Source organism: Pan troglodytes, chromosome 9 (assembly GCF_028858775.2).
Source record: "Pan troglodytes isolate AG18354 chromosome 9, NHGRI_mPanTro3-v2.0_pri, whole genome shotgun sequence".
In the NCBI taxonomy this organism is placed as follows: Eukaryota; Metazoa; Chordata; class Mammalia; order Primates; family Hominidae; genus Pan; species Pan troglodytes.
The window spans coordinates 91,904,279-91,928,395 of NC_072407.2; the positions used below are offsets into that span (position 1 = coordinate 91,904,279).

The window sequence follows — 24,117 nt, forward strand, 5'->3', positions numbered from 1 at the left end:
ACAGTATTTTTGTTGAGAATGAGGTATATTCACTAGTTCATCAAAAATATTTTTTAAATTCTTAGATGATTACATTTGTTACAGTGACCAGCTGGATTAGAATTAGATTAGGTTTAAAATGATGAAAGAATCTGGGAGAGGGGGCAGAGTGTTGGTTGTTAATTAGCACATGGATCAAAGGAGAGCACTGAGGTGTTTAGAAGCCACAACATTGATAGGATAAAAGCCAGAACTAACAATCCAATAGTAAATCTCTTCACTGTGGTATTTTCTGCCACTTCTGCTCCATAAGACACAATTTAACCACTTTGTCGTGGTATCTGCAGTATTCGATTTTAGTCTACATAGCATTTTCTCTCAAATGCATTGTTTCTCTCTCCTTCATCTTCCCTCCCTTCTTCCTTCCAGCTGTATTTTCTCACTAGAGAACAGTAGTAGAATGTTCTCCCAAATTTCAGATTTCAGATACGCGTCTGTAAAATAACATTATGGAGACACATTTTACTTGCTACTGAATACTTGGTTGTTTTCATAAGTTCACAGCATTACTACTGTCCTCCAAAAAACGGTTTCCCATTTCCACAGCTAATCTCATCATTGACTCTGCCATCCGAGTTTCTTCTAGGCCACTCTGGAAGAATCTGGAAAAATACTTAGAATACATTTTAAGTATTCATCATGCACATGTATTGCATTTTATTTTATATATGTTCGGGTGAATATCTTTCTCCACTAATTGTTTGCATTTCAATTCTTGTATCATGTTTTTTGAAACACAGAAGTTCTCATGAATATAAACCAACTAATTTTTTTTAATTGTTAATTTTTGTCCTGGTTAAGAAATCCTTATGAGAATATTGTATCAGGACTTGAATCTTCAGGACTTGAATCTATTTGGAATTGACTGTGTGTTTTGAGGTAGGAGTCAATATTTAGTTACTTTTTTAAAAAAAATTCAATTAATCCAGCATTGTTCTGATCACCTTGTGTATTTCAATGTAGAAGAGCACACTAATAATGCGGGATTATTTATATATGTGGCGAGAATTCCAAAATGAAGCCCAGCATGGAAGGTCAAATGATATTAACTCAAAGGATAGATTAGTACAATGAAACATGATGGATAAGTGCAATATAGTTAGATAAAGAGAAAGAAAAACAACATTTCCCAGTTATCATTAACACTTCATTCCAAGTTTTTGCATGAAGCTAAAGATCCCGACTCTCTTCCACTGATTTTAACTCCATTCAGACATGTCTGTCAACTATTATTTCACTCAGTGGCAGTCAGAAATAAAGGAAAAAAAACAGAGAATATATTTCATGCCATGATCATGAATAATGATTTTTCAAAAATTAATTAATAAAGAACCAATACATATACTTTTAGTGTTTTTACCACCTTTAATAGTAACACAATAAATGAGTTTTAATAACAGAATGCAATTCAAGACATAAAACAGAACCTATTTGTCCTGTTTGATAAGGCACAAGGAAGAGGGCTTTCTGGGATGAAGGGGTTCCCACAGCAGATGAACACATATCTGATCTATCTCTGGTCAGAGGTGAATACAGCAAAAGATAGGCCTGAGAGGAGGTGAGAAGGAGCAATTAGGGATGGTGTATATAGGGGAGCTTTGATTAACATCAACGAAGCTCACAGTTCTAGCTTCACAATCCAGGAATAGTCCTACATGGTTGGTAGGTCTTGGGACATACTGCAGTGTAAGTGGGGAGGTGGTAAAGAGGCTGCACTGAATGTCATTCTTAAAACACCCAAGACTAAAGAGTCCCTCCTCTCCATGTATATTGCCATTCTGATTCGTCCCTTTCCAATACTTATTACAGACACCAAAGGCCCAATTCCAAGAGTCCCCCACATGGACCTCCCAGTAATATTTGCCGGAGGTGAAAGTCTGAGCACCCCACGCAAGAAAACTTGTAGGTGTTGCAGTGATATGGGGCACATTTTGACGGTCACATCCAATACAAATGCTTCTCAAATCTCCACGTCGGAAGATATGACTGTTGGCTTCATTATGAGGCAGAGTAATATCCACTGCAAAATAAATAAATAAATAAATAAATAAATAAATAAATAAATAGAAAGAAAGAAAAAAGAAAGAAAGAAAGAAAGAAAACATGCATAGGCATGTGTAGATAAGCAAAAATTGTTCTATCAAGCAGTTAATTTACCAGGAAACGTAAAGTCACAAGGACACTTTTGCTTGTAACTTCTAATAAAGTATAGAGATGATTAATATTATCTACAAGACAAACAAAATGCTAACTACAGATATTAAAGATGTTTTGAAAACTTACATACTGAGAGCCAAATGTAAGACCAACTTCTTTCAATCCAATTTTCAAAGCAAAATTTGCACATTATGTGCCCTAAATGCTATGCTGTTATCAAGATCATTATTTAGAAATGTTTCTTATTCTTAAAAACTAGTGCTATCATTTTGGAAAGAATGTGAAGATTTTCAGTTACTCAAGAACTGCTCTAGATAACTGGATAAAAATCCATAAGTACATGTCATAAGTGATCATTTAAAGCAGATTTCTGCAAAATCTTTTACCAGTCTCTCTGTGGCCCTCCATGCTAGCTTGGGGCTGAAGCTGGATTTTAGACTTAACATGTAGCTTTTCATATTGCAATTAAACTGAAGTTCTTTTTGTTTGTAATTTTACTTGTATTCACAAAATGATTTCTTTTTATTTTTACCCATTAACTAATGTTCTTGGAAATACATAATATATATCCATTAAAAAAATTTAAAAACCCCAAGAATCTCCAGTGAACTATATTCCCCAAAAGAACAGTTCTTAGCTACTCAAATGAATACACCAAAGAAATGTAAAATTTTGTATTTAACATTAAATAACTCACCTTCATTCTGAGCATTGTTCCATTTGCTCCTTTTTAGATTTGCTACACTACTCCTTTTTCCCATTACATTACTCAGTACATATGAGGCCATAATGTATTTGTTTTTCATTATCTTTTAATCTTAATGCTATAAATCTGACTCTACAGACACAGATACAAAAGGGTTGCATGATTATATTGTTCACTTATGTCTATAAAGTAGTAAAATATTTGATAAAGGGTGAACTATTACCTATGTGATCCTAACAATAAGAAAATTTAGATAGTGGGAGTGCTGCCTGTGGGTGGAGACTTACCTCGGAATTGGTTGAGCCTGTCCCTCAGTCCAGTGATGGGCCCTGCACTGAGCTCTAGATTCAGAGGCTGGGGCATGTGCAGCAGCACGGACTCACTCCTGCAAGGAAAAACCTGCAGTTACAACATCTACAGCCATAAAATAAATAAAAATCACTACTTGTGTTTAAAAGACATTTCATGAGAATCCTTTGAACCCACAAATTTGATAATTCAAAAATTATTCCTTCCTTTTTGAAATTAATTTCGATTTACAGTTTCAGAATTGTAAAGCACAGTGGGAGAGTCTGAGTCAGAATTCAGTCTGATCTTTCCTATTTTTTGCCCCAAATGTTTAAGGTTCCTTAGCCTTATGGCCTTGAGAATATTTAGAAATGAAATTCTGAGTTCCACTTCTTGGCAGACTCCCCTGACACCTTTGTCTGAAATAGCGGGGTTCTGGGGAGACTGCTGCATCTGCTGCTTCCTTTTCAAGATAAAGAATGTGAAACTTGTTCTAGGCAGCTAGACCTGCCTTTTAGAAACAAGCTTCCCTAGAGACTTATACAGTTCTAACACTCCACAGTTTTTTCAATCTGTTTTTCAGAACTGTTAACTGATATGTGTATAGGTATGAACAACAAATCATCAACTTTTTCACTGCTAAAATACTTCTCCCACTTCTCTCCTGCTTCCTCTGGTGACTTTCTCACCATCCACAAAACAAAACTTCATCTTTCACCTATGCAGGCTTTTAAGCAATAAAACAAAGTCAGGAATAAACATGTTTTTTTAAATTTTACTTCACTATTTATTTATTTATTTATGTATTTATTTACTTAGTGGTTTTGTATTTTCTGGTGTGAGAACAAAAGTAGATGCAAAAAAGAAATAAAGTAGTATCAATATCTTAATCATTTATGCCATGACTTTGGTAGAGCCTGCTTTGATATTCGTGGAAAGTGAAAGAACATATGCTAAAATCCAGGTACACTCTCACCTGTATAATATGTCTCCAAAAGCCTGTAAAAAAAAAAAAAATAGAAAGATTTAGTGCAGTTCACAAGATGCATCTTTCATTAAGTTCAGTGTGAAATTTGGAGTCAGTTCCTCAAGATATTATTTCCCTACCATCTTCTCTTCTGCAAAGCATTTTCTATTTCTTCTGTAACGAAAAACCCAGTCAGTCGTATTGTCACTAATTAATGTCCTGGGAAAGTCTGAGTCTTGAAGACATTCTCTAAAGAAGTGAAGGGAGAAGAGGCCCAGAGAGTCTATGCTCCATGGTAACCTCGAATAACCTACTCAGTCATCTTTCCCAGAACCTATTACCCAAATGAGTGGATCCCAAAATAATATTAATGTGAGCCTAGATTCCCAAAACTTCTGATCTTGCCATATCCTCAAATTAACCTAAATGTAAATGAATCACTCACTATTTTATACATGTTTGACAACCCGAAATGTATTATTGACTTAGTTGGGGAATAGTTATTGGGGCTGTTACCTTGACCATTCCACAAAGTTTTGTGGCTGGTGGATAAAGTAGGAGGGATCTTTGGCCTGGTAGAATGTCTTGGCGGGGCTATACTCTCCCAATAAAGTAGCATTAGCTATGCGAATGTGTTTTTGGAAACACATCATGGAAATAAAGGTAGGGAGATGGATTTCACCCATGAGGAAAATACTTATACATGTGAATATTCAAAAACCTGAAACCACATTGTGAGTTTGTACCTGAAGTAGCTCCACATCTGGTTTATGGCACATTTTCATCAGCTCCGCATACGTTCCTCTTAAAATCTCCCTCCTGTGAGCCATTTTGGTTTTACTTAAATGAAGTTGATGAAAAATATCTTTCCCCTTCTTCTTCAGCATCTCCAAATTATGTTTTTCTTCTTCATGATGAAATGCAGGCATCTTCTGATACTCAGCTCTAATAGCTTCTAGCCTTACATTCACATAATCCTGCAGTTATAATGGGTTAGTCAAGAGAGAAATGTATATATCCATCTCCTATTAAATCTCACTGATTCCTTTTGTCTCTCGAACATCCAATAGTTTAAACCTCAGTCTTGCCAGTTCTTAGAATCCACAAATTTTTTTCCTTTCCTTTCTTTCTGCATAAAGATCAACATAGACGTATCTGACCAATTACATTAAATTTATTCAAGATAATGAGTGTTCTAAGATAGCTGGAAATAAAAAAAAAAACCACAATTTGAATTTCTCTATTCCAACCCATATTTATGGAAAAGTAAGAACAGTTCATGCTTAAGAGTTGGAGTATAGAGCTATAGTTACTAGAAAGGAAATAATTATTTCTATTTCTGAGATACGTAACAAGTTGCTTAAACTCATTATATGTGAAATGACCTTAGACTAACATGTCCAGCTAAATGCATTTCGCCCAGGAAAACCTATCCTAATAAGGCTGCATTTATGATTTGGCCATCTTTGTCTGCCTGAATTCATTTCCTTCCATTCTTTTTCTAAGTCAACCCAATCTGAAACATAGACTTCTTTGTGGTTCCCCAGGCCTCCAAATATACACAAACTCAAAATTACTGCATATACTGTTCTCTCCAACTGGAATTTTACACACACACACACACACACACACAAACACACAAACACACATATACATATACATGTATACACACTCATGGTCCACACATATATCCATACACACTTTCGTGCTCCCCTTCCGCTTCGAGACTTTGTTCAATTTGAATTTTTCAGTGAGTCTTTTTTCTGACCACCCTATTTAAAAATCAGACACTAATCTCCAGTTTCTGGCCTCTATTGTCCTTTTCTACTTCCCTGCTTGATTATTCTCCAACAAAGAACCTACCACACTCGAACACATCATGTATTGCACATATTTGCACGTTGACCATTTTTGCCTCTCATTTGGATTATACGTTTTGTGAGGACAAAGATGCTTTCTTTCTTCTATACTGGCAAATTTTCTAATTTAATATTCAACATAGACTAGGTTCTTATGAAATACTTTTCAACACACTACTATTAGCTATCATACCCTCAGAGTATACATCCACAAAGAGAAAATCATTTTTAATATTTTTCTCAAGTCCTCAGAGTTCTCCTTATATTTAGATACTAGTTCCCATATTTCGGGCATGTTTGCATGTCTCCCTCAAGACACAAATCCATATTTCTCACCACTTTTCTCATCATAAGTTATGTAGTATTCAATATTAATTAGTTGAGATTCTTAATTTCATGGTTGCCCTAGATTTCCCCTGTCACTCTTTCTGCCTCAAATTTTCCATGCAATTCCAAATACTACTTGTCCACCAGCATTCAGAGTAATGCTGACCCAGGCTCAGAAGGTTCACTTGAGCTTTCCATGACTGCCAAATAACTCTCATGCCCAGCATTTATCCAACCAGCACATATAGAATGCTGTGAGATGGCCCAGTATCTTGTATCTGTTGGTGTATAGCTACAGGTTTGTATGAAAACAAACCAGCATGCTTTGGGTAACATCAACGGTTTTGTTAGAAATCCCATCTAACAGTCACACTATTCTACATAAGAAATGAGGCCACTTTTTCTCAATGTTTTCTTTTCTTTCTTTTTTTTTTTTGACTCCCAGAAACACTACGGTTTGATATCAAGTTCCTATTCTAAGAGTCACCCATTTGCCCACCATAAGTTCCTGGAGAAGGTAGACTAGTACAGGACTAACCTTCCAGTGGCTGATTCTGGTGGTTTCCACGTTCAGGTTTCTCTGATTTTCACAAGCTTTTTCCCATAAAGACTGCATTTTCTTTAAAAGCTTCTCCTGCAAAAGAGCCATAAATTGAAGCACCAGTGAGGACAATAAAGTAACATGCAGACCGTTTCATAGGGAGGGGGCCCAGAATGAGAGACAAATAAGTCCCTAGTAAATGGCATTTCTTCTGTTTCCCTTCTGCTTCGTCAAAACTCAGAGGTTTGAAGCTAAGAAAGCCCAAAAGAGAGTTGCTTAAAGGGACTCAGAGTTGGCTTTACCCAATCTCCGAGAAAATAGGCCCACAGGAATTTCACGTGTCCTTTATAGAAATACATCTTCAGAGGCATCACTTACCCGGTGTTCCTCAGCAGCCCACTCAGCGGGACAGTGTCTGTGATACCGGTGCTCCTGAGAGCTGGAGCACAGCCAACAGAGCAGGCTCCTGTCCACTTCACAGTATATCTTCTTTGTCTCCCTGTGAGTGCCACACATTTGCTCCTCAGAGCTCAGGAATAGCCAGAGACTGGCTTTTCTGGCACGGGAAGCCATCTTCTTCAATCGAATGTTAGTTTTGAGGTTTCTCTGCTGTGTTGTCTTTAGGCATTCAAAGCACTGAGTAAGAATTGGGATGTCTTGCCAGTTGAGGTAGAAACAGGGCCTGCAAAAGCTGTGCCCACAGTCTATGGTGACCGGGTCTATGAAGTAGTTCAGGCAGATGGGGCAGGTGAGTTCCCTCTGGAAGACTTGAGAGATTCCAGAACTCATGTTTCTGAGGAAGAAAGAGCAACATGTCATTTTGGGGTCTGGGTTGATGAAAAGCTTCTGAACATGTGGAGATAAGTGATAGCTATAGTTTCTTCTCTTGACAGTGTTCATTAAAGCACAGCAAACTATTTCTTCTGTAACAAAAATAAAAATCTCACACAGAGAGTCTCCCGGCTTTATAGTAGATATTACTGACTAGATGACTCACAACCCCTTCTACTCCTAGTGCCTGTCTGGAACACAATACCAATCTATTCAATTTCCCATTTTTCTGAATGTGGATCTGGAAATTGGGTTTGATTGTAAGTGGCCTAGAATAAATTGTAGTTGTTCCTATTCTTCTTTCATATAACTGCCGAATGAGTATGAAAGAGTGGGAAAAACTGCCTTGGCCAAAGAAATACGAGAAGATGGCTAGAGGGTCCTAGGATATATTTTGAGAGAGAGACACAACAGTGGGGCAGCAAACCACCATGGCACATGTTTACCTGTGTAACAAGCCTGCACGTCCTGCACATTTATCTCAGGACTTAAAATAATATAAAATTAAAGTAAAATAAAAAACCAAAACCAAAACGAAATAGAAAAACCAATCAAACAACCAAATAAACAAATAAAAAACAGCAATTAAACCAATTTAGGTTGAATAGAAGAGAAAAAATCATTAAAGATATTGGGCCTTTTTATTTTCTCGTGGATTAAATTAACTTCTCCTAGGGATACCCAGGCTCTGAACTAACATATAGTAGGATTTTTGTAAAGCTTAAAGAGGTGTAATTATATTTCTATGGTGTGATGGTGAATTTTAGGTATCAGTCTGACTGGATTAACCAACGCCTAGGGAACTGGTGCAGCATTGTTTCTGGGTGAGTCTGTGAAGGTGTTTCCAGAGGAGAGAGACATGTGAGTTGGTGAGCTGAGTGGGACCATCATCCCTCAATGTGAGTGGGCACCATTCAATCAGCTGGTAGCTCAGATAAAAGGAAAAGGCCAGAAGAAAGGCAATTTCCTCTTTCTTTCTCCTGAAGCTGGTTCTGAGGCTTTCAGCCTTGAGCTCAGTCAAGATACCGGTATCCTCAGGACATCAGCTTAAAGACAGCCTATATTAGAACTGCTCAGACTCCATAATCAAGCAAACGAATTTTCCTGATGAATTCCCTCTCGTGTAGAATCACGTGTAGCTTGAGGACAGATATATGTTCTGAGAAATGTGTAAGGAGGTTTTATTTATTTACTTTTTGAGATGGAGACTCACTGTGTCACCCAGGCTGGAGTGCAGTGGTGCAATCTCGGCTCACTGCAACCTCCGCCTCCTGGGTCAAAGCGAGTCTCCTGCCTTAGCCTCCTGAGTACTTAGGATTATAGGAACATGCCACTACACCCAGCAAATTTTCTCATTTTTTTTTTTTTTTCCAGTAGAGATGAGGTTTCGCCATGTTGGCCAGGCTGGACTTGAACTCCTGGGCTCAAGTGATCTGCCCGCCACGGCCTCCAAAAGTGCTGGGATTACAGGCATGAGCCACTGTGCCTAGCCGGGCGGTTGTATTGTTTTGACATGATAGAATATACTTATACAAACCTAGATGGTACAGCCTGCTACACACCTATGGTAAACAGTACAGCCTGTTGCTCCTAGACTACAAAACTGTACAGCATGTTCTGTACTGTATACTCTAGGCGATTGTAACAGTGGTAATTATTTAGTACGTAAACATATTTAAATACAGAAAAGGTACAGTAAACACACTGGTATTATAATCTTATGTGACCACCGTGTGTGGTTTATGGTTGACTGAATTGGCTCATGAATGTATCTCTACATGTATACATATACATCCTATCATTCTGTCTGTCTGGAGAGCCCTGACTCATATATAAACTATGGTCTTTGGCAATTTTAAGTCCTTTTCTTTACTCTCCTTTATTTGATAACACTGCTGAATTTTAGTGAAAGAAATGAAAAATCTTAGAATTGTAAATATTCTCCAGAGGTCATCTAAGTCATTTTAAGGAATTTTTCATAGTTTAATAAGATTAAGACTCAAGTGAGATGGCAACCACCATCACGTATCAAATTATATCTTATGTATGTATTTGGTCAAAAAATTGTGTTTTGATTTCCAAACTAGTATGTTTTGGGGAGCTTTCTCATTTTTTTCAGTTTCACTATTTTGCATCTCTCATCATTACCTTACTAATTTAAAGCTATGTGTAAATGCCGAATGAATGGATTAACATTCATTAACGTCTTCTCAATTCAATTGTATAATATTAATACACTCATTACACATATATTTACACACACCTATGTGTACATACATGTATAAATATCAACTCCATATATTCATTATGCATACATATCTGTTGCAGCAAACACTAGATATTTCCATTTTTTCAAAACTATATTGAAGAATGATAGAAAACGCAAAATAACAACAATTAGTATCCTCATAATTCATAAAATCTATAGTAAGAGTATGAATTACAAATGGTATCATTGTGTAGATTTAAGATAATGAGATATTTTTAACACTCTAATTTATTATTTTGTAAAGGAAAGAAGATATAATTTTATCAATATCAGTTTCACTCACCGCTGGGTTCTTTGAAGGGTTCCCACAATGATTCTTCGAGAAATAATTCTGTTAAGTACTCCTCAAGGTCAGGAGCTCATTCGCCGCAGTACTGAGTTTCAGAGGTCACCAAAACGCAGCTCCCTCTAAGTGCGCTCCTTCTCCTTTGGAGAAAACTGAGCTTGTCTCTTCTATGTCCTTTTATAAGAATCTGTGAAGGCCACACCCACCTCTTTAAGTGGGTGGAGTACTGAGAAAGGTTGAGAATAAGATGATTAGGTTTATGCAGTATTTAGATCACACCTTTGCACCGCTGATTAAATTATCATTACTCCTTAAAAAACCAGACATCTATACACAGCAGCTCTCCTGTGACTGAGATTCTTGGTTATTTTCTTGCTTGATGCAATTTTCTTCCTTGAGTCAATTGATTGACTCCTGGAAAGTGGTGTAAAAATTGGTTCCTAATAAAATTTGCAATTTGAAAATATTCTATCTTGAAGCAGACCAATGGTTAACAACTTTGCAAAACCAATATTTATACCCTTGATAAAATATTTGATTGCTAATGTGTTGGCTGCTGGATTTCTCCCAACAGAGAAACATTTTCAGAGTTATTCTTCTCTGCTAAGAGAACATTTCTCTTTTGTCTCCTGGTCTCTGTATGTCTGAGGAACCCTTTTCTATGTCATCTGCTAACTTCTCATTTTATTTTTTCCTTGTATAATTTTGGACCAGCCCATGCCATCTTTTCCTCTCATTCTTCCCTATAAAGCAATGAATTTTGTAAAATAAACAAAGAAAATGGCAAGAAGAGAGGAAGAGTATATCAGTGAAGAGGATGTCATGCTGGACACCGTGTTGTTGTTGGCACACACTGCATGCAATCCTCACTGCCATCAGCAGGGTGGCTTTTATTCTCACATTTTTTTTGATCTATCTAATAATGGGAGGGGAGAGTAATACTATCAGTGTCCCTCACCCAGTGAAATGCAGATTTTTATTAAGAGGCTGTGCCTTGCTCTGTTGCCCAGGCTGGACTGTAGTGGTGCAATCATAGTTCACTGTAACCTCGAACTTCTGGGCTCAAGGGATCCTCTGATCTCTGCCTCCCAAACATTGAAAATATTTGCTTAGCTCTTACTGGATCTGACTACCAAGTCTACCCTTACATATACGATATTTTTTCCATAGCTCCACTTATACATTTAGTTAAATAGTTTTCAAAATAATAACATTTTAAAGCTAAATGAAGTCAATATGATTTTCAGTTACAAAGCAACACGAAATAAAAAATAAACATATCCAAATAAAAATTAAACAGAAACAATAAAATATCTTTAAAAGAACAGTATTTCTATAATTTTCCTTCTTAATTTTTAAACAACAGAGTAAAACAGATCAACTTCACAATTTAACTGAAAGATGATTTACAAATTGTCTGAAAACACTAACTAAAGCCAATAAAACTTTCTCTAGCCACAGATATGACAGCCATGAACACTTTAGGGTAACCAACAATTGTTTTGTCTATTCTCAGGTTAGAGCAGAAGGACCCTCAGGTGCCAACCAGTGGGACATGACAATGTCAAGAAATCTGGGCCACAAACCAGGCCATTCCCCTGAAAATTTGCTGTAGCTTCCTTGGAGCTAAAAAGCCAAGATTCCCAACAGTAGCCATGGGCAGAGGGCTTAGGTACCTGGTCAGTTACCTCTCTAACCACTCACTGCTGCATCAAGCAAGAAAATAACCAAGAATCTCAGTCACAGGAAAGCTGCTGTGTATAGATGTCTGTTTGTGGCAGGGGGTCAAGGTATTCATGCTGCAGAAGACAAGCTGGAATCTCCCTCCACCCCCATTTCGACCCAACCAAGGGCTCTGATTCCTTTCATAAACCTGCCTCTAGTCTTCCCCACCTTTCTCTGTTCCTATCCCCTCTCTAATTGCTGGATGAGGCTGTGCTGCTGCAGCCGACTGTCTGGCCCCTGAGCATTACATCCCCATACTCCAGGCCTTTATTCATCACCAAAACAGCATGGTACTGGTATAAAAATAGGCACATAGACCAGTGGAACAGAATAGAGAACCCAGAAATGAACCCAAATACTTAACAACCAACTGATCTTTGACAAAGCAAACAAAAACATAAAGTGGGGAGAGGACACCCTATTCAACAAATGGTGCTGGGATAATTGGCAAGCCACATGTAGGAGAATGAAACTGGACTTTGTGGCATAGACAAACTTTCTTATTGTTATTCAATGAAACACTCACGTTGGACCTACTGGGAAGGTATTTTGCAGATGTAACGAAAGGTCCTGCTCTTGTAACTAGCAAGTGTACTCAGGTAAGCCTGACTTCATCAGTGAAAGTCCCTTAAAGAAAGACATAGGCATTCCTTGAACAACATTTAAAATAGCGAATGGGACTGTAATCTTCCAATTGCCCCCTACTGACTTTGGACCAAAGCTTTGAATCCTGACCATTGGGATCCAGCCAGCTGAGGATTTTTCTTCCTAACTGACTTTAACAGGGATCTCATACTTGCTCAGGCAGCCCATCAACTGTGGAAACCGGTTCCTTGCACTTAATTCATATGTGAATCTCCCTAAGTATTCATATATATTATGGGTTCTGCTTTGATTTTTGAACCTTGACAGACTTTTTGAACCTTGACAGACATAGGGCTGACAGATTTGTCTTCACTGTTCTGACACTCTTGAATATAAGTCTTGTGGGGGCTATTGGCAAAGAATTCCTCTGTCAGAATATATTTGAGTAGCCGCTTCTTAAATCTCTTTTCTTTTTTAAATTGTCACATGATGACAAAAATATTTCTTATAGAAAGAAAAATATAATCCATCCCTATCATTTGGATTTTGTATTTGTGAATTAGCCTACGTCATAAAACTTGTTTATAATCCCCAAATTAATTACTATATTGCATTTCTAGTCATGGCAGAGCATCATGCACCATGTGGAGAAAAGCGTTAAAATAATAACTCGTATTTCACCCACGAGATTGGCAAAGGTTTGTAAATTCAATAAGGGACCTCAAATTAGTAGAGTTATTTGGTTAGTCAGTGATTTCTCTTAGAGTGGTAGAAAACAAAAAAAGCTTTATCTTCCTGTTGGACTTCTCTTCGAATATCCTATAAATGTACTAAAGCAGCATTTAAGGCTGGACGAGGTGGTTTATGCCTGTACTCCCAAGCATTTTGGAAGTCCAAGACCAGAGGATCACTTGAAGACAGGAGTTGGAGAACAGCCTGGGCTACAGAGCCATACCCTGACTCTATGAAAAGTTTTAAAAAAACATTAGCCAGGTGGGATGGTTTGAGCCTGTAGTCCTAGCTACTTGGGAGGCTGAAGCAGGAGGATCCCTTGAGCCTTGGAATTCAAGGCTGCAGTGAGCTGTGACTGTACCACTGCACTCCACAAGGAGACAGTTTCTCTAGAATAAATAAATGTGCCCTTAGACGAATGCCTGTATCTTGGATGAAGCTCAATAAACAGTATAAAATGCATCTTAGTTAATTTCCAGTGTATGTCAAATCTGATAGGATTTATGTTACATATGATTCATTTAAGTCATGGTTTTTTAAGGAGGATGATAATTTAATCAGCGGTGCAAAGGTGTGATCTAAATACTGCATAAACCTAATCATCTTATTCTCAACCTTTCTCAATACTCCACCCACTTAAAGAGGTGGGTGTGGCCTTCACAGATTCTTATAAAAGGACATAGAAGAGACAAGCTCAGTTTTCTCCAAAGGAGAAGGAGCGCACTTAGAGGGAGCTGCGTTTTGGTGACCTCTGAAACTCAGTACTGCGGCGAATGAGCTCCTGACCTTGAGGAGTACTTAACAGAATTATTTCTCGAAGAATCATTGTGGGAACCCTTCAAAGAACCCAGCGGTGAGTGAAACTGATATTGATAAAATTATATCTTCTTTCCTTTACAAAATAATAAATTAGAGTGTTAAAAATATCTCATTATCTTAAATCTACACAATGATACCATTTGTAATTCATACTCTTACTATAGATTTTATGAATTATGAGGATACTAATTGTTGTTATTTTGCGTTTTCTATCATTCTTCAATATAGTTTTGAAAAAATGGAAATATCTAGTGTTTGCTGCAACAGATATGTATGCATAATGAATATATGGAGTTGATATTTATACATGTATGTACACATAGGTGTGTGTAAATATATGTGTAATGAGTGTATTAATATTATACAATTGAATTGAGAAGACGTTAATGAATGTTAATCCATTCATTCGGCATTTACACATAGCTTTAAATTAGTAAGGTAATGATGAGAGATGCAAAATAGTGAAACTGAAAAAAATGAGAAAGCTCCCCAAAACATACTAGTTTGGAAATCAAAACACAATTTTTTGACCAAATACATACATAAGATATAATTTGATACGTGATGGTGGTTGCCATCTCACTTGAGTCTTAATCTTATTAAACTATGAAAAATTCCTTAAAATGACTTAGATGACCTCTGGAGAATATTTACAATTCTAAGATTTTTCATTTCTTTCACTAAAATTCAGCAGTGTTATCAAATAAAGGAGAGTAAAGAAAAGGACTTAAAATTGCCAAAGACCATAGTTTATATATGAGTCAGGGCTCTCCAGACAGACAGAATGATAGGATGTATATGTATACATGTAGAGATACATTCATGAGCCAATTCAGTCAACCATAAACCACACATGGTGGTCACATAAGATTATAATACCAGTGTGTTTACTGTACCTTTTCTGTATTTAAATATGTTTACATACTAAATAATTACCACTGTGTTACAATCGCCTAGAGTATACAGTACAGAACATGCTGTAGAGTTTTGTAGTCTAGGAGCAACAGGCTGTACTGTATACCATAGGTGTGTAGCAGGCTGTACCATCTAGGTTTGTATAAGTATATTCTATCATGTCAAAACAATACAACCGCCCGGCTAGGCACTGTGGCTCATGCCTGTGATCCCAGCACTTTTGGAGGCCGTGGCGGGCCGATCACTTGAGGCCAGGAGTTCAAGTCCAGCCTGGCCAACATGGCGAAACCTCATCTCTACTGGAAAAAAAAAAAAATGAGAAAATTTGCTGGGTGTAGTGGCATGTTCCTATAATCCTAGGTACTCAGGAGGCTAAGGCAGGAGACTCGCTTTGACCCAGGAGGCGGAGGTTACAGTGAGCCGAGATTGCACCACTGCACTCCAGCCTGGGTGACACAGTGAGTCTCCATCTCAAAAAGTAAATAAATAAAACCTCCTTACACATTTCTCAGAACATATATCTGTCCCCAAGCTACACGTGATTCTACACGAGAGGGAATTCATCAGGAAAATTCGTTTGCTTGATTATGGAGTCTGAGCAGTTCTAATATAGGCTGTCTTTAAGCTGATGTCCTGAGGATACCGGTATCTTGACTGAGCTCAAGGCTGAAAGCCTCAGAACCAGCTTCAGGAGAAAGAAAGAGGAAATTGCCTTTCTTCTGGCCTTTTCCTTTTATCTGAGCTACCAGCTGATTGAATGGTGCCCACTCACATTGAGGGATGATGGTCCCACTCAGCTCACCAACTCACATGTCTCTCTCCTCTGGAAACACCTTCACAGACTCACCCAGAAACAATGCTGCACCAGTTCCCTAGGTGTTGGTTAATCCAGTCAGACTGATACCTAAAATTCACCATCACACCCTAGAAATATAATTACACCTCTTTAAGTTTAACAAAAATCCTACTATATGTTAGTTCAGAGCCTGGGTATCCCTAGGAGAAGTTAATTTAATCCACGAGAAAATAAAGAGGCCCAATATCTTTAATGATTTTTTCTCTTCTATTCAACCTAAATTGGTTTAATTGCTGTTTTTTATTTGTTTATTTGGTTGTTTGATTGGTTTTTCTATTTCGTTTTGGTTTTGGTTTTTTATTTTACTTTAATTTTATATTATTTTAAGTCCTGAGATAAATGTGCAGGACGTGCAGGCTTGTTACACAGGTAAACATGTGCCATGGTGGTTTGCTGCCCCACTGTTGTGTCTCTCTCTCAAAATATATCCTAGGACCCTCTAGCCATCTTCTCGTATTTCTTTGGCCAAGGCAGTTTTTCCCACTCTTTCATACTCATTCGGCAGTTATATGAAAGAAGAATAGGAACAACTACAATTTATTCTAGGCCACTTAGAATCAAACCCAATTTCCAGATCCACATTCAGAAAAATGGGAAATTGAATAGATTGGTATTGTGTTCCAGACAGGCACTAGGAGTAGAAGGGGTTGTGAGTCATCTAGTCAGTAATATCTACTATAAAGCCGGGAGACTCTCTGTGTGAGATTTTTATTTTTGTTACAGAAGAAATAGTTTGCTGTGCTTTAATGAACACTGTCAAGAGAAGAAACTACAGCTATCACTTATCTCCACATGTTCAGAAGCTTTTCATCAACCCAGACCCCAAAATGACATGTTGCTCTTTCTTCCTCAGAAACATGAATTCTGGAATCTCGCAAGTCTTCCAGAGGGAACTCACCTGCCCCATCTGCCTGAACTACTTCATAGACCCAGTCACCATAGACTGTGGGCACAGCTTTTGCAGGCCCTGTTTCTACCTCAACTGGCAAGACATCCCAATTCTTACTCAGTGCTTTGAATGCCTAAAGACAACACAGCAGAGAAACCTCAAAACTAACATTCGATTGAAGAAGATGGCTTCCCGTGCCAGAAAAGCCAGTCTCTGGCTATTCCTGAGCTCTGAGGAGCAAATGTGTGGCACTCACAGGGAGACAAAGAAGATATTCTGTGAAGTGGACAGGAGCCTGCTCTGTTTGCTGTGCTCCAGCTCTCAGGAGCACCGGTATCACAGACACTGTCCCGCTGAGTGGGCTGCTGAGGAACACCGGGTAAGTGATGCCTCTGAAGATGTATTTCTATAAAGGACACATGAAATTCCTGTGGGCCTATTTTCTCGGAGATTGGGTAAAGCCAACTCTGAGTCCCTTTAAGCAACTCTCTTTTGGGCTTTCTTAGCTTCAAACCTCTGAGTTTTGACGAAGCAGAAGGGAAACAGAAGAAATGCCATTTACTGGGGACTTATTTGTCTCTCATTCTGGGCCCCCTCCCTATGAAACGGTCTGCATGTTACTTTATTGTCCTCACTGGTGCTTCAATTTATGGCTCTTTTGCAGGAGAAGCTTTTAAAGAAAATGCAGTCTTTATGGGAAAAAGCTTGTGAAAATCAGAGAAACCTGAACGTGGAAACCACCAGAATCAGCCACTGGAAGGTTAGTCCTGTACTAGTCTACCTTCTCCAGGAACTTATGGTGGGCAAATGGGTGACTCTTAGAATAGGAACTTGATATCAAACCGTAGTGTTTCTGGGAGTCAAAAAAAAAAAGAAAGAAAAGAAAACATTGAGAAAAAGTGGCCTCATTTCTTATGTAGAATAGTGTGACTGTTAGATGGGATTTCTAACAAAACCGTTGATGTTACCCAAAGCATGCTGGTTTGTTTTCATACAAACCTGTAGCTATACACCAACAGATACAAGATACTGGGCCATCTCACAGCATTCTATATGTGCTGGTTGGATAAATGCTGGGCATGAGAGTTATTTGGCAGTCATGGAAAGCTCAAGTGAACCTTCTGAGCCTGGGTCAGCATTACTCTGAATGCTGGTGGACAAGTAGTATTTGGAATTGCATGGAAAATTTGAGGCAGAAAGAGTGAGAGGGGAAATCTAGGGCAACCATGAAATTAAGAATCTCAACTAATTAATATTGAATACTACATAACATATGATGAGAAAAGTGGTGAGAAATATGGATTTGTGTCTTGAGGGAGACATGCAAACATGCCCGAAATATGGGAACTAGTATCTAAATATAAGGAGAACTCTGAGGACTTCAGAAAAATATTAAAAATGATTTTCTCTTTGTGGATGTATACTCTGAGGGTATGATAGCTAATAGTAGTGTGTTGAAAAGTATTTCATAAGAACCTAGTCTATGTTGAATATTAAATTAGAAAATTTGCCAGTATAGAAGAAAGAAAGCATCTTTGTCCTCACAAAACGTATAATCCAAATGAGAGGCAAAAATGGTCAGCGTGCAAATATGTGCAATACATGATGTGTTCGAATGTGGTAGGTTTTTTGTTGGAGAATGATCAAGCAGGGAAGTAGAAAAGGACAATAGAGGCCAGAAACTGGAGATTAGTGTCTGATTTTTAAATAGGGTGGTCAGAAAAAAGACTCACTGAAAAATTCAAATTGAACAAAGTCTCGAAGCGGAAGGGGAGCACGAAAGTGTGTATGGATATATGTGTGGACCATGAGTGTGTATACATGTATATGTATATGTGTGTTTGTGTGTTTGTGTGTGTGTGTGTGTGTGTAAAATTCCAGTTGGAGAGAACAGTATATGCAGTAATTTTGAGTTTGTGTATATTTGGAGGCCTGGGGAACCACAAAGAAGTCTATGTTTCAGATTGGGTTGACTTAGAAAAAGAATGGTAGGAAATGAATTCAGGCAGACAAAGATGGCCAAATCATAAATGCAGCCTTATTAGGATAGGTTTTGCTGGGCGAAATGCATTTAGCTGGACATGTTAGTCTAAGGTCATTTCACATATAATGAGTTTAAGCAACTTGTTACGTATCTCAGAAATAGAAATAATTATTTCCTTTCTAGTAACTATAGCTCTATACTCCAACTCTTAAGCATGAACTGTTCTTACTTTTCCATAAATATGGGTTGGAATAGAGAAATTCAAATTGTGGTTTTTTTTTTATTTCCAGCTATCTTAGAACACTCATTATCTTGAATAAATTTAATGTAATTGGTCAGATACGTCTATGTTGATCTTTATGCAGAAAGAAAGGAAAGGAAAAAAATTTGTGGATTCTAAGAACTGGCAAGACTGAGGTTTAAACTACTGGATGTTCGAGAGACAAAAGGAATCAGTGAGATTTAATAGGAGATGGATATATACATTTCTCTTTTGACTAACCCATTATCACTGCAGGATTATGTGAATGTAAGGCTAGAAGCTATTAGAGCTGAGTATCAGAAGATGCCTGCATTTCATCATGAAGAAGAAAAACATAATTTGGAGATGCTGAAGAAGAAGGGGAAAGATATTTTTCATCAACTTCATTTAAGTAAAACCAAAATGGCTCACAGGAGGGAGATTTTAAGAGGAACGTATGCGGAGCTGATGAAAATGTGCCATAAACCAGATGTGGAGCTACTTCAGGTACAAACTCACAACGTGGTTTCAGGTTTTTGAATATTCACATGTTTAAGTATTTTCCTCATGGCTGAAATCCATCTCCCTACCTTTATTTCCATGATGTGTTTCCAAAAACACATTCGCATAACTAATGCTACTTTATTGGGAGAGTATAGCCCCGCCAAGGGATTCTACCAGGCCAAAGATCCCTCCTACTTTATCCACCAGCCACAAAACTTTGTGGAATGGTCAAGGTAACAGCCCCAATAACTATTCCCCAACTAAGTCAAAATACATTTCGGGTTGTCAAACATGTATAAAATAGTGAGTGATTCATTTACATTTAGGTTAATTTGAGGACATGGCAAGATCAGAAGTTTTGGGAATCTAGGCTCACATTAATATTATTTTGGGATCCACTCATTTGGGTAATAGGTTCTGGGAAAGATGACTGAGTAGGTTATTCGAGGTTACCATGGAGCATAGACTCTCTGGGCCTCTTCTCCCTTCACTTCTTTAGAGAATGTCTTCAAGACTCAGACTTTCCCAGGACATTAATTAGTGACAATACGACTGACTGGGTTTTTCGTTACAGAAGAAATAGAAAATGCTTTGCAGAAGAGAAGATGGTAGGGAAATTATATCTTGAGGAACTGACTCCAAATGTCACACTGAACTTAATGAAAGATGCATCTTGTGAACTGCACTAAATCTTTCTATTTTTTTTTTTTTACAGGCTTTTGGAGACATATTATACAGGTGAGAGTGTACCTGGATTTTAGCATAGGTTCTTTCACTTTCCACGAATATCAAAGCAGGCTCTACCAAAGTCATGGCATAAATGATTAAGATATTGATACTACTTTATTTCTTTTTTGCATCTACTTTTGTTCCCACACCAGAAAAGACAAGACCACTAAGTAAATAAACACATAAATAAATAAATAGTGAAGTAAAATTAAAAAAAAAACATGTTTATTCCTGACTTTGTTTTATTGCTTAAAAGCCTGCATAGGTGAAAGATGAAGTTTTTTTTGTGGATGGTGAGAAAGTCACCAGAGGAAGCAGGAGAGAAGTGGGAGAAGTATTTTAGCAGTGAAAAAGTTGATGATTTGTTGTTCATACCTATACACATATCAGTTAACAGTTCTGAAAAACAGATTGAAAAAACTGTGGAGTGTTAGAACTGTATAGGTCTCTAGGGAAGCTTGTTTCAAAAAGGCAGGTCTAGCTGCCTAGAACAAGTTTCACATTCTTTATCTTGAAAAGGAAGCAGCAGATGCAGCAGTCTCCCCAGAACCCCGCTATTTCAGACAAAGGTGTCAGGGGAGTCTGCCAAGAAGTGGAACTCAGAATTTCATTTCTAAATATTCTCAAGGCCATAAGGCTAAGGAACCTTAAACATTTGGGGCAAAAAATAGGAAAGATCAGACTGAATTCTGACTCAGACTCTCCCACTGTGCTTTACAATTCTGAAACTGTAAATCGAAATTAATTTCAAAAAGGAAGGAATAATTTTTGAATTATCAAATTTGTGGGTTCAAAGGATTCTCATGAAATGTCTTTTAAACACAAGTAGTGATTTTTATTTATTTTATGGCTGTAGATGTTGTAACTGCAGGTTTTTCCTTGCAGGAGTGAGTCCGTGCTGCTGCACATGCCCCAGCCTCTGAATCTAGAGCTCAGTGCAGGGCCCATCACTGGACTGAGGGACAGGCTCAACCAATTCCGAGGTAAGTCTCCACCCACAGGCAGCACTCCCACTATCTAAATTTTCTTATTGTTAGGATCACATAGGTAATAGTTCACCCTTTATCAAATATTTTACTACTTTATAGACATAAGTGAACAATATAATCATGCAACCCTTTTGTATCTGTGTCTGTAGAGTCCTATTTATAGCATTAAGATTAAAAGATAGTGAAAAACAAATACATTATGGCCTCATATGTACTGAGTAATGTAATGGGAAAAAGGAGTAGTGTAGCAAATCTAAAAAAGGAGCAAATGGAACAATGCTCAGAATGAAGGTGAGTTATTTAATGTTAAATACAAAATTTTACATTTCTTTGGTGTATTCATTTGAACAGCTAAGAACTGTTCTTTTGGGGAATACAGTTCACTGGAGATTCTTGGGGTTTTTTAATTTTTTTAATGGATATATATTATGTATTTCCAAGAACATTAGTTAATGGGTAAAAATAAAAAGAAATCATTTTGCGAATACAAGTAAAATTACAAGCAAAAAGAAGTTCAGTTTAATTGCAATATGAAAAGCTACATGTTAAGTCTAAAATCCAGCTTCAGCCCCAAGCTAGCATGGAGGGCCACAGAGAGACTGGTAAAAGATTTTGCAGAAATCTGCTTTAAATGATCACTTATGACATTTACTTATGGATTTTTATCCAGTTATCTAGAGCAGTTCTTGAGTAACTGAAAATCTTCACATTCTTTCCAAAATGATAGCACTAGTTTTTAAGAATAAGAAACATTTCTAATAATGATCTTGATAACAGCATAGCATTTAGGGCATATAATGTGCAAATTTTGCTTTGAAAATTGGATTGAAAGAAGTTGATCTTACATTTGGCTCTCAGTATGTAAGTTTTCAAAACATCTTTAATATCTGTGGTTAGCGTTTTGTTTGTCTTGTAGATAATATTAATCATCTCTATACTTTATTAGAAGTTACAAGCAAAAGTGTCCTTGTGACTTTACGTTTCCTGGTAAATTAACTGCTTGATAGAACAATTTTTGCTTATCTACACATGCCTATGCATGTTTTCTTTCTTTCTTTCTTTCTTTTTTCTTTCTTTCTTTCTATTTATTTATTTATTTATTTTGCAGTGGATATTACTCTGCCTCATAATGAAGCCAACAGTCATATCTTCCGACGTGGAGATTTCAGAAGCATTTGTATTGGATGTGACCGTCAAAATGCGCCCCATATCACTGCAACACCTACAAGTTTTCTTGCGTGGGGTGCTCAGACTTTCACCTCCGGCAAATATTACTGGGAGGTCCATGTGGGGGACTCTTGGAATTGGGCCTTTGGTGTCTGTAATAAGTATTGGAAAGGGATGAATCAGAATGGCAATATACATGGAGAGGAGGGACTCTTTAGTCTTGGGTGTGTTAAGAATGACATTCAGTGCAGCCTCTTTACCACCTCCCCACTTACACTGCAGTATGTCCCAAGACCTACCAACCATGTAGGACTATTCCTGGATTGTGAAGCTAGAACTGTGAGCTTCGTTGATGTTAATCAAAGCTCCCCTATATACACCATCCCTAATTGCTCCTTCTCACCTCCTCTCAGGCCTATCTTTTGCTGTATTCACCTCTGACCAGAGATAGATCAGATATGTGTTCATCTGCTGTGGGAACCCCTTCATCCCAGAAAGCCCTCTTCCTTGTGCCTTATCAAACAGGACAAATAGGTTCTGTTTTATGTCTTGAATTGCATTCTGTTATTAAAACTCATTTATTGTGTTACTATTAAAGGTGGTAAAAACACTGAAAGTATATGTATTGGTTCTTTATTAATTAATTTTTGAAAAATCATTATTCATGATCATGGCATGAAATATATTCTCTGTTTTTTTTTCTTTATTTATGACTGCCACTGAGTGAAATAATAGTTGACAGACATGTCTGAATGGAGTTAAAATCAGTGGAAGAGAGTCGGGATCTTTTGCTTCATGCAAAAACTTGGAGTGAAGTGTTAATGATAACTGGGAAATGTTGTTTTCCTTTCTCTTTATCTAACTATATTGCACTTATCCATCATGTTTCATTGTACTAATCTATCCTTTGAGTTAATATCATTTGACCTTCCATGCTGGGCTTCATTTTGGAATTCTCGCCACATATATAAATAATCCCGCATTATTAGTGTGCTCTTCTACATTGAAATACACAAGGTGATCAGAACAATGCTGGATTAATTGAATTTTTTTAAAAAAAGTAACTAAATATTGACTCCTACCTCAAAACACACAGTCAATTCCAAATAGATTCAAGTCCTGAAGATTCAAGTCCTGATACAATATTCTCATAAGGATTTCTTAACCAGGACAAAAATTAACAATTAAAAAAAATTAGTTGGTTTATATTCATGAGGACTTCTGTGTTTCAAAAAACATGATACAAGAATTGAAATGCAAACAATTAGTGGAGAAAGATATTCACCCGAACATATATAAAATAAAATGCAATACATGTGCATGATGAATACTTAAAATGTATTTTAAGTATTTTTCCAGATTCTTCCAGAGTGGCCTAGAAGAAACTCGGATGGCAGAGTCAATGATGAGATTAGCTGTGGAAATGGGAAACCGTTTTTTGGAGGACAGTAGTAATGCTGTGAACTTATGAAAACAACCAAGTATTCAGTAGCAAGTAAAATGTGTCTCCATAATGTTATTTTACAGACGCGTATCTGAAATCTGAAATTTGGGAGAACATTCTACTAGTGTTCTCTAGTGAGAAAATACAGCTGGAAGGAAGAAGGGAGGGAAGATGAAGGAGAGAGAAACAATGCATTTGAGAGAAAATGCTATGTAGACTAAAATCGAATACTGCAGATACCACGTCAAAGTGGTTAAATTGTGTCTTA

General features: G+C 37.3%; 2 protein-coding genes across 2 annotated transcripts; one reads left to right on the top strand and one right to left on the bottom strand.

Moving 5' to 3' along the window:
• Positions 1 to 1,481: 1,481 nt before the first annotated feature.
• LOC129136352 (tripartite motif-containing protein 49D-like) lies at positions 1,482 to 10,496 on the bottom strand. The gene is made up of 7 exons (XM_054661762.2): positions 10,268 to 10,496; positions 7,263 to 7,677; positions 6,882 to 6,977; positions 4,904 to 5,134; positions 4,167 to 4,189; positions 3,190 to 3,287; positions 1,482 to 2,059 (listed from the first exon to the last, which is right to left on the bottom strand). Exons 2-7 carry the CDS (start codon positions 7,671 to 7,673, stop codon positions 1,560 to 1,562), a joined length of 1,359 nt encoding a protein of 452 aa, XP_054517737.2. The 5' UTR covers positions 7,674 to 7,677; positions 10,268 to 10,496; the 3' UTR covers positions 1,482 to 1,559.
• Positions 10,497 to 14,012: 3,516 nt separating this feature from the next.
• Positions 14,013 to 22,924, top strand: LOC112207959 (tripartite motif-containing protein 49D). Its single transcript, XM_054661753.2, has 7 exons — positions 14,013 to 14,165; positions 16,756 to 17,170; positions 17,456 to 17,551; positions 19,293 to 19,523; positions 20,236 to 20,258; positions 21,135 to 21,232; positions 22,347 to 22,924. Exons 2-7 carry the CDS (start codon positions 16,760 to 16,762, stop codon positions 22,844 to 22,846), a joined length of 1,359 nt encoding a protein of 452 aa, XP_054517728.2. The 5' UTR covers positions 14,013 to 14,165; positions 16,756 to 16,759; the 3' UTR covers positions 22,847 to 22,924.
• The last annotated feature ends 1,193 nt before the right edge of the window (positions 22,925 to 24,117 follow it).

Excerpts from the sequence above, each read along its gene's own strand:
- LOC112207959 (XM_054661753.2), top strand. The coding sequence starts at position 16,760 with ATGAATTCTGGAATCTCGCAAGTCTTCCAGAGGGAACTCACCTGCCCC. Across the intron at positions 17,552-19,292 it reads CCAGAATCAGCCACTGGAAG|GATTATGTGAATGTAAGGCT; the intron begins GTTAGTCCTGTA and ends TTATCACTGCAG. Across the intron at positions 21,233-22,346 it reads CAGGCTCAACCAATTCCGAG|TGGATATTACTCTGCCTCAT; the intron begins GTAAGTCTCCAC and ends TTTATTTTGCAG.
- LOC129136352 (XM_054661762.2), bottom strand. The coding sequence starts at position 7,673 with ATGAGTTCTGGAATCTCTCAAGTCTTCCAGAGGGAACTCACCTGCCCC. Across the intron at positions 4,190-4,903 it reads CAGATGTGGAGCTACTTCAG|GCTTTTGGAGACATATTATA; the intron begins GTACAAACTCAC and ends TTTTTTTTACAG. Across the intron at positions 3,288-4,166 it reads TTTGGAGACATATTATACAG|GAGTGAGTCCGTGCTGCTGC; the intron begins GTGAGAGTGTAC and ends TTTTCCTTGCAG.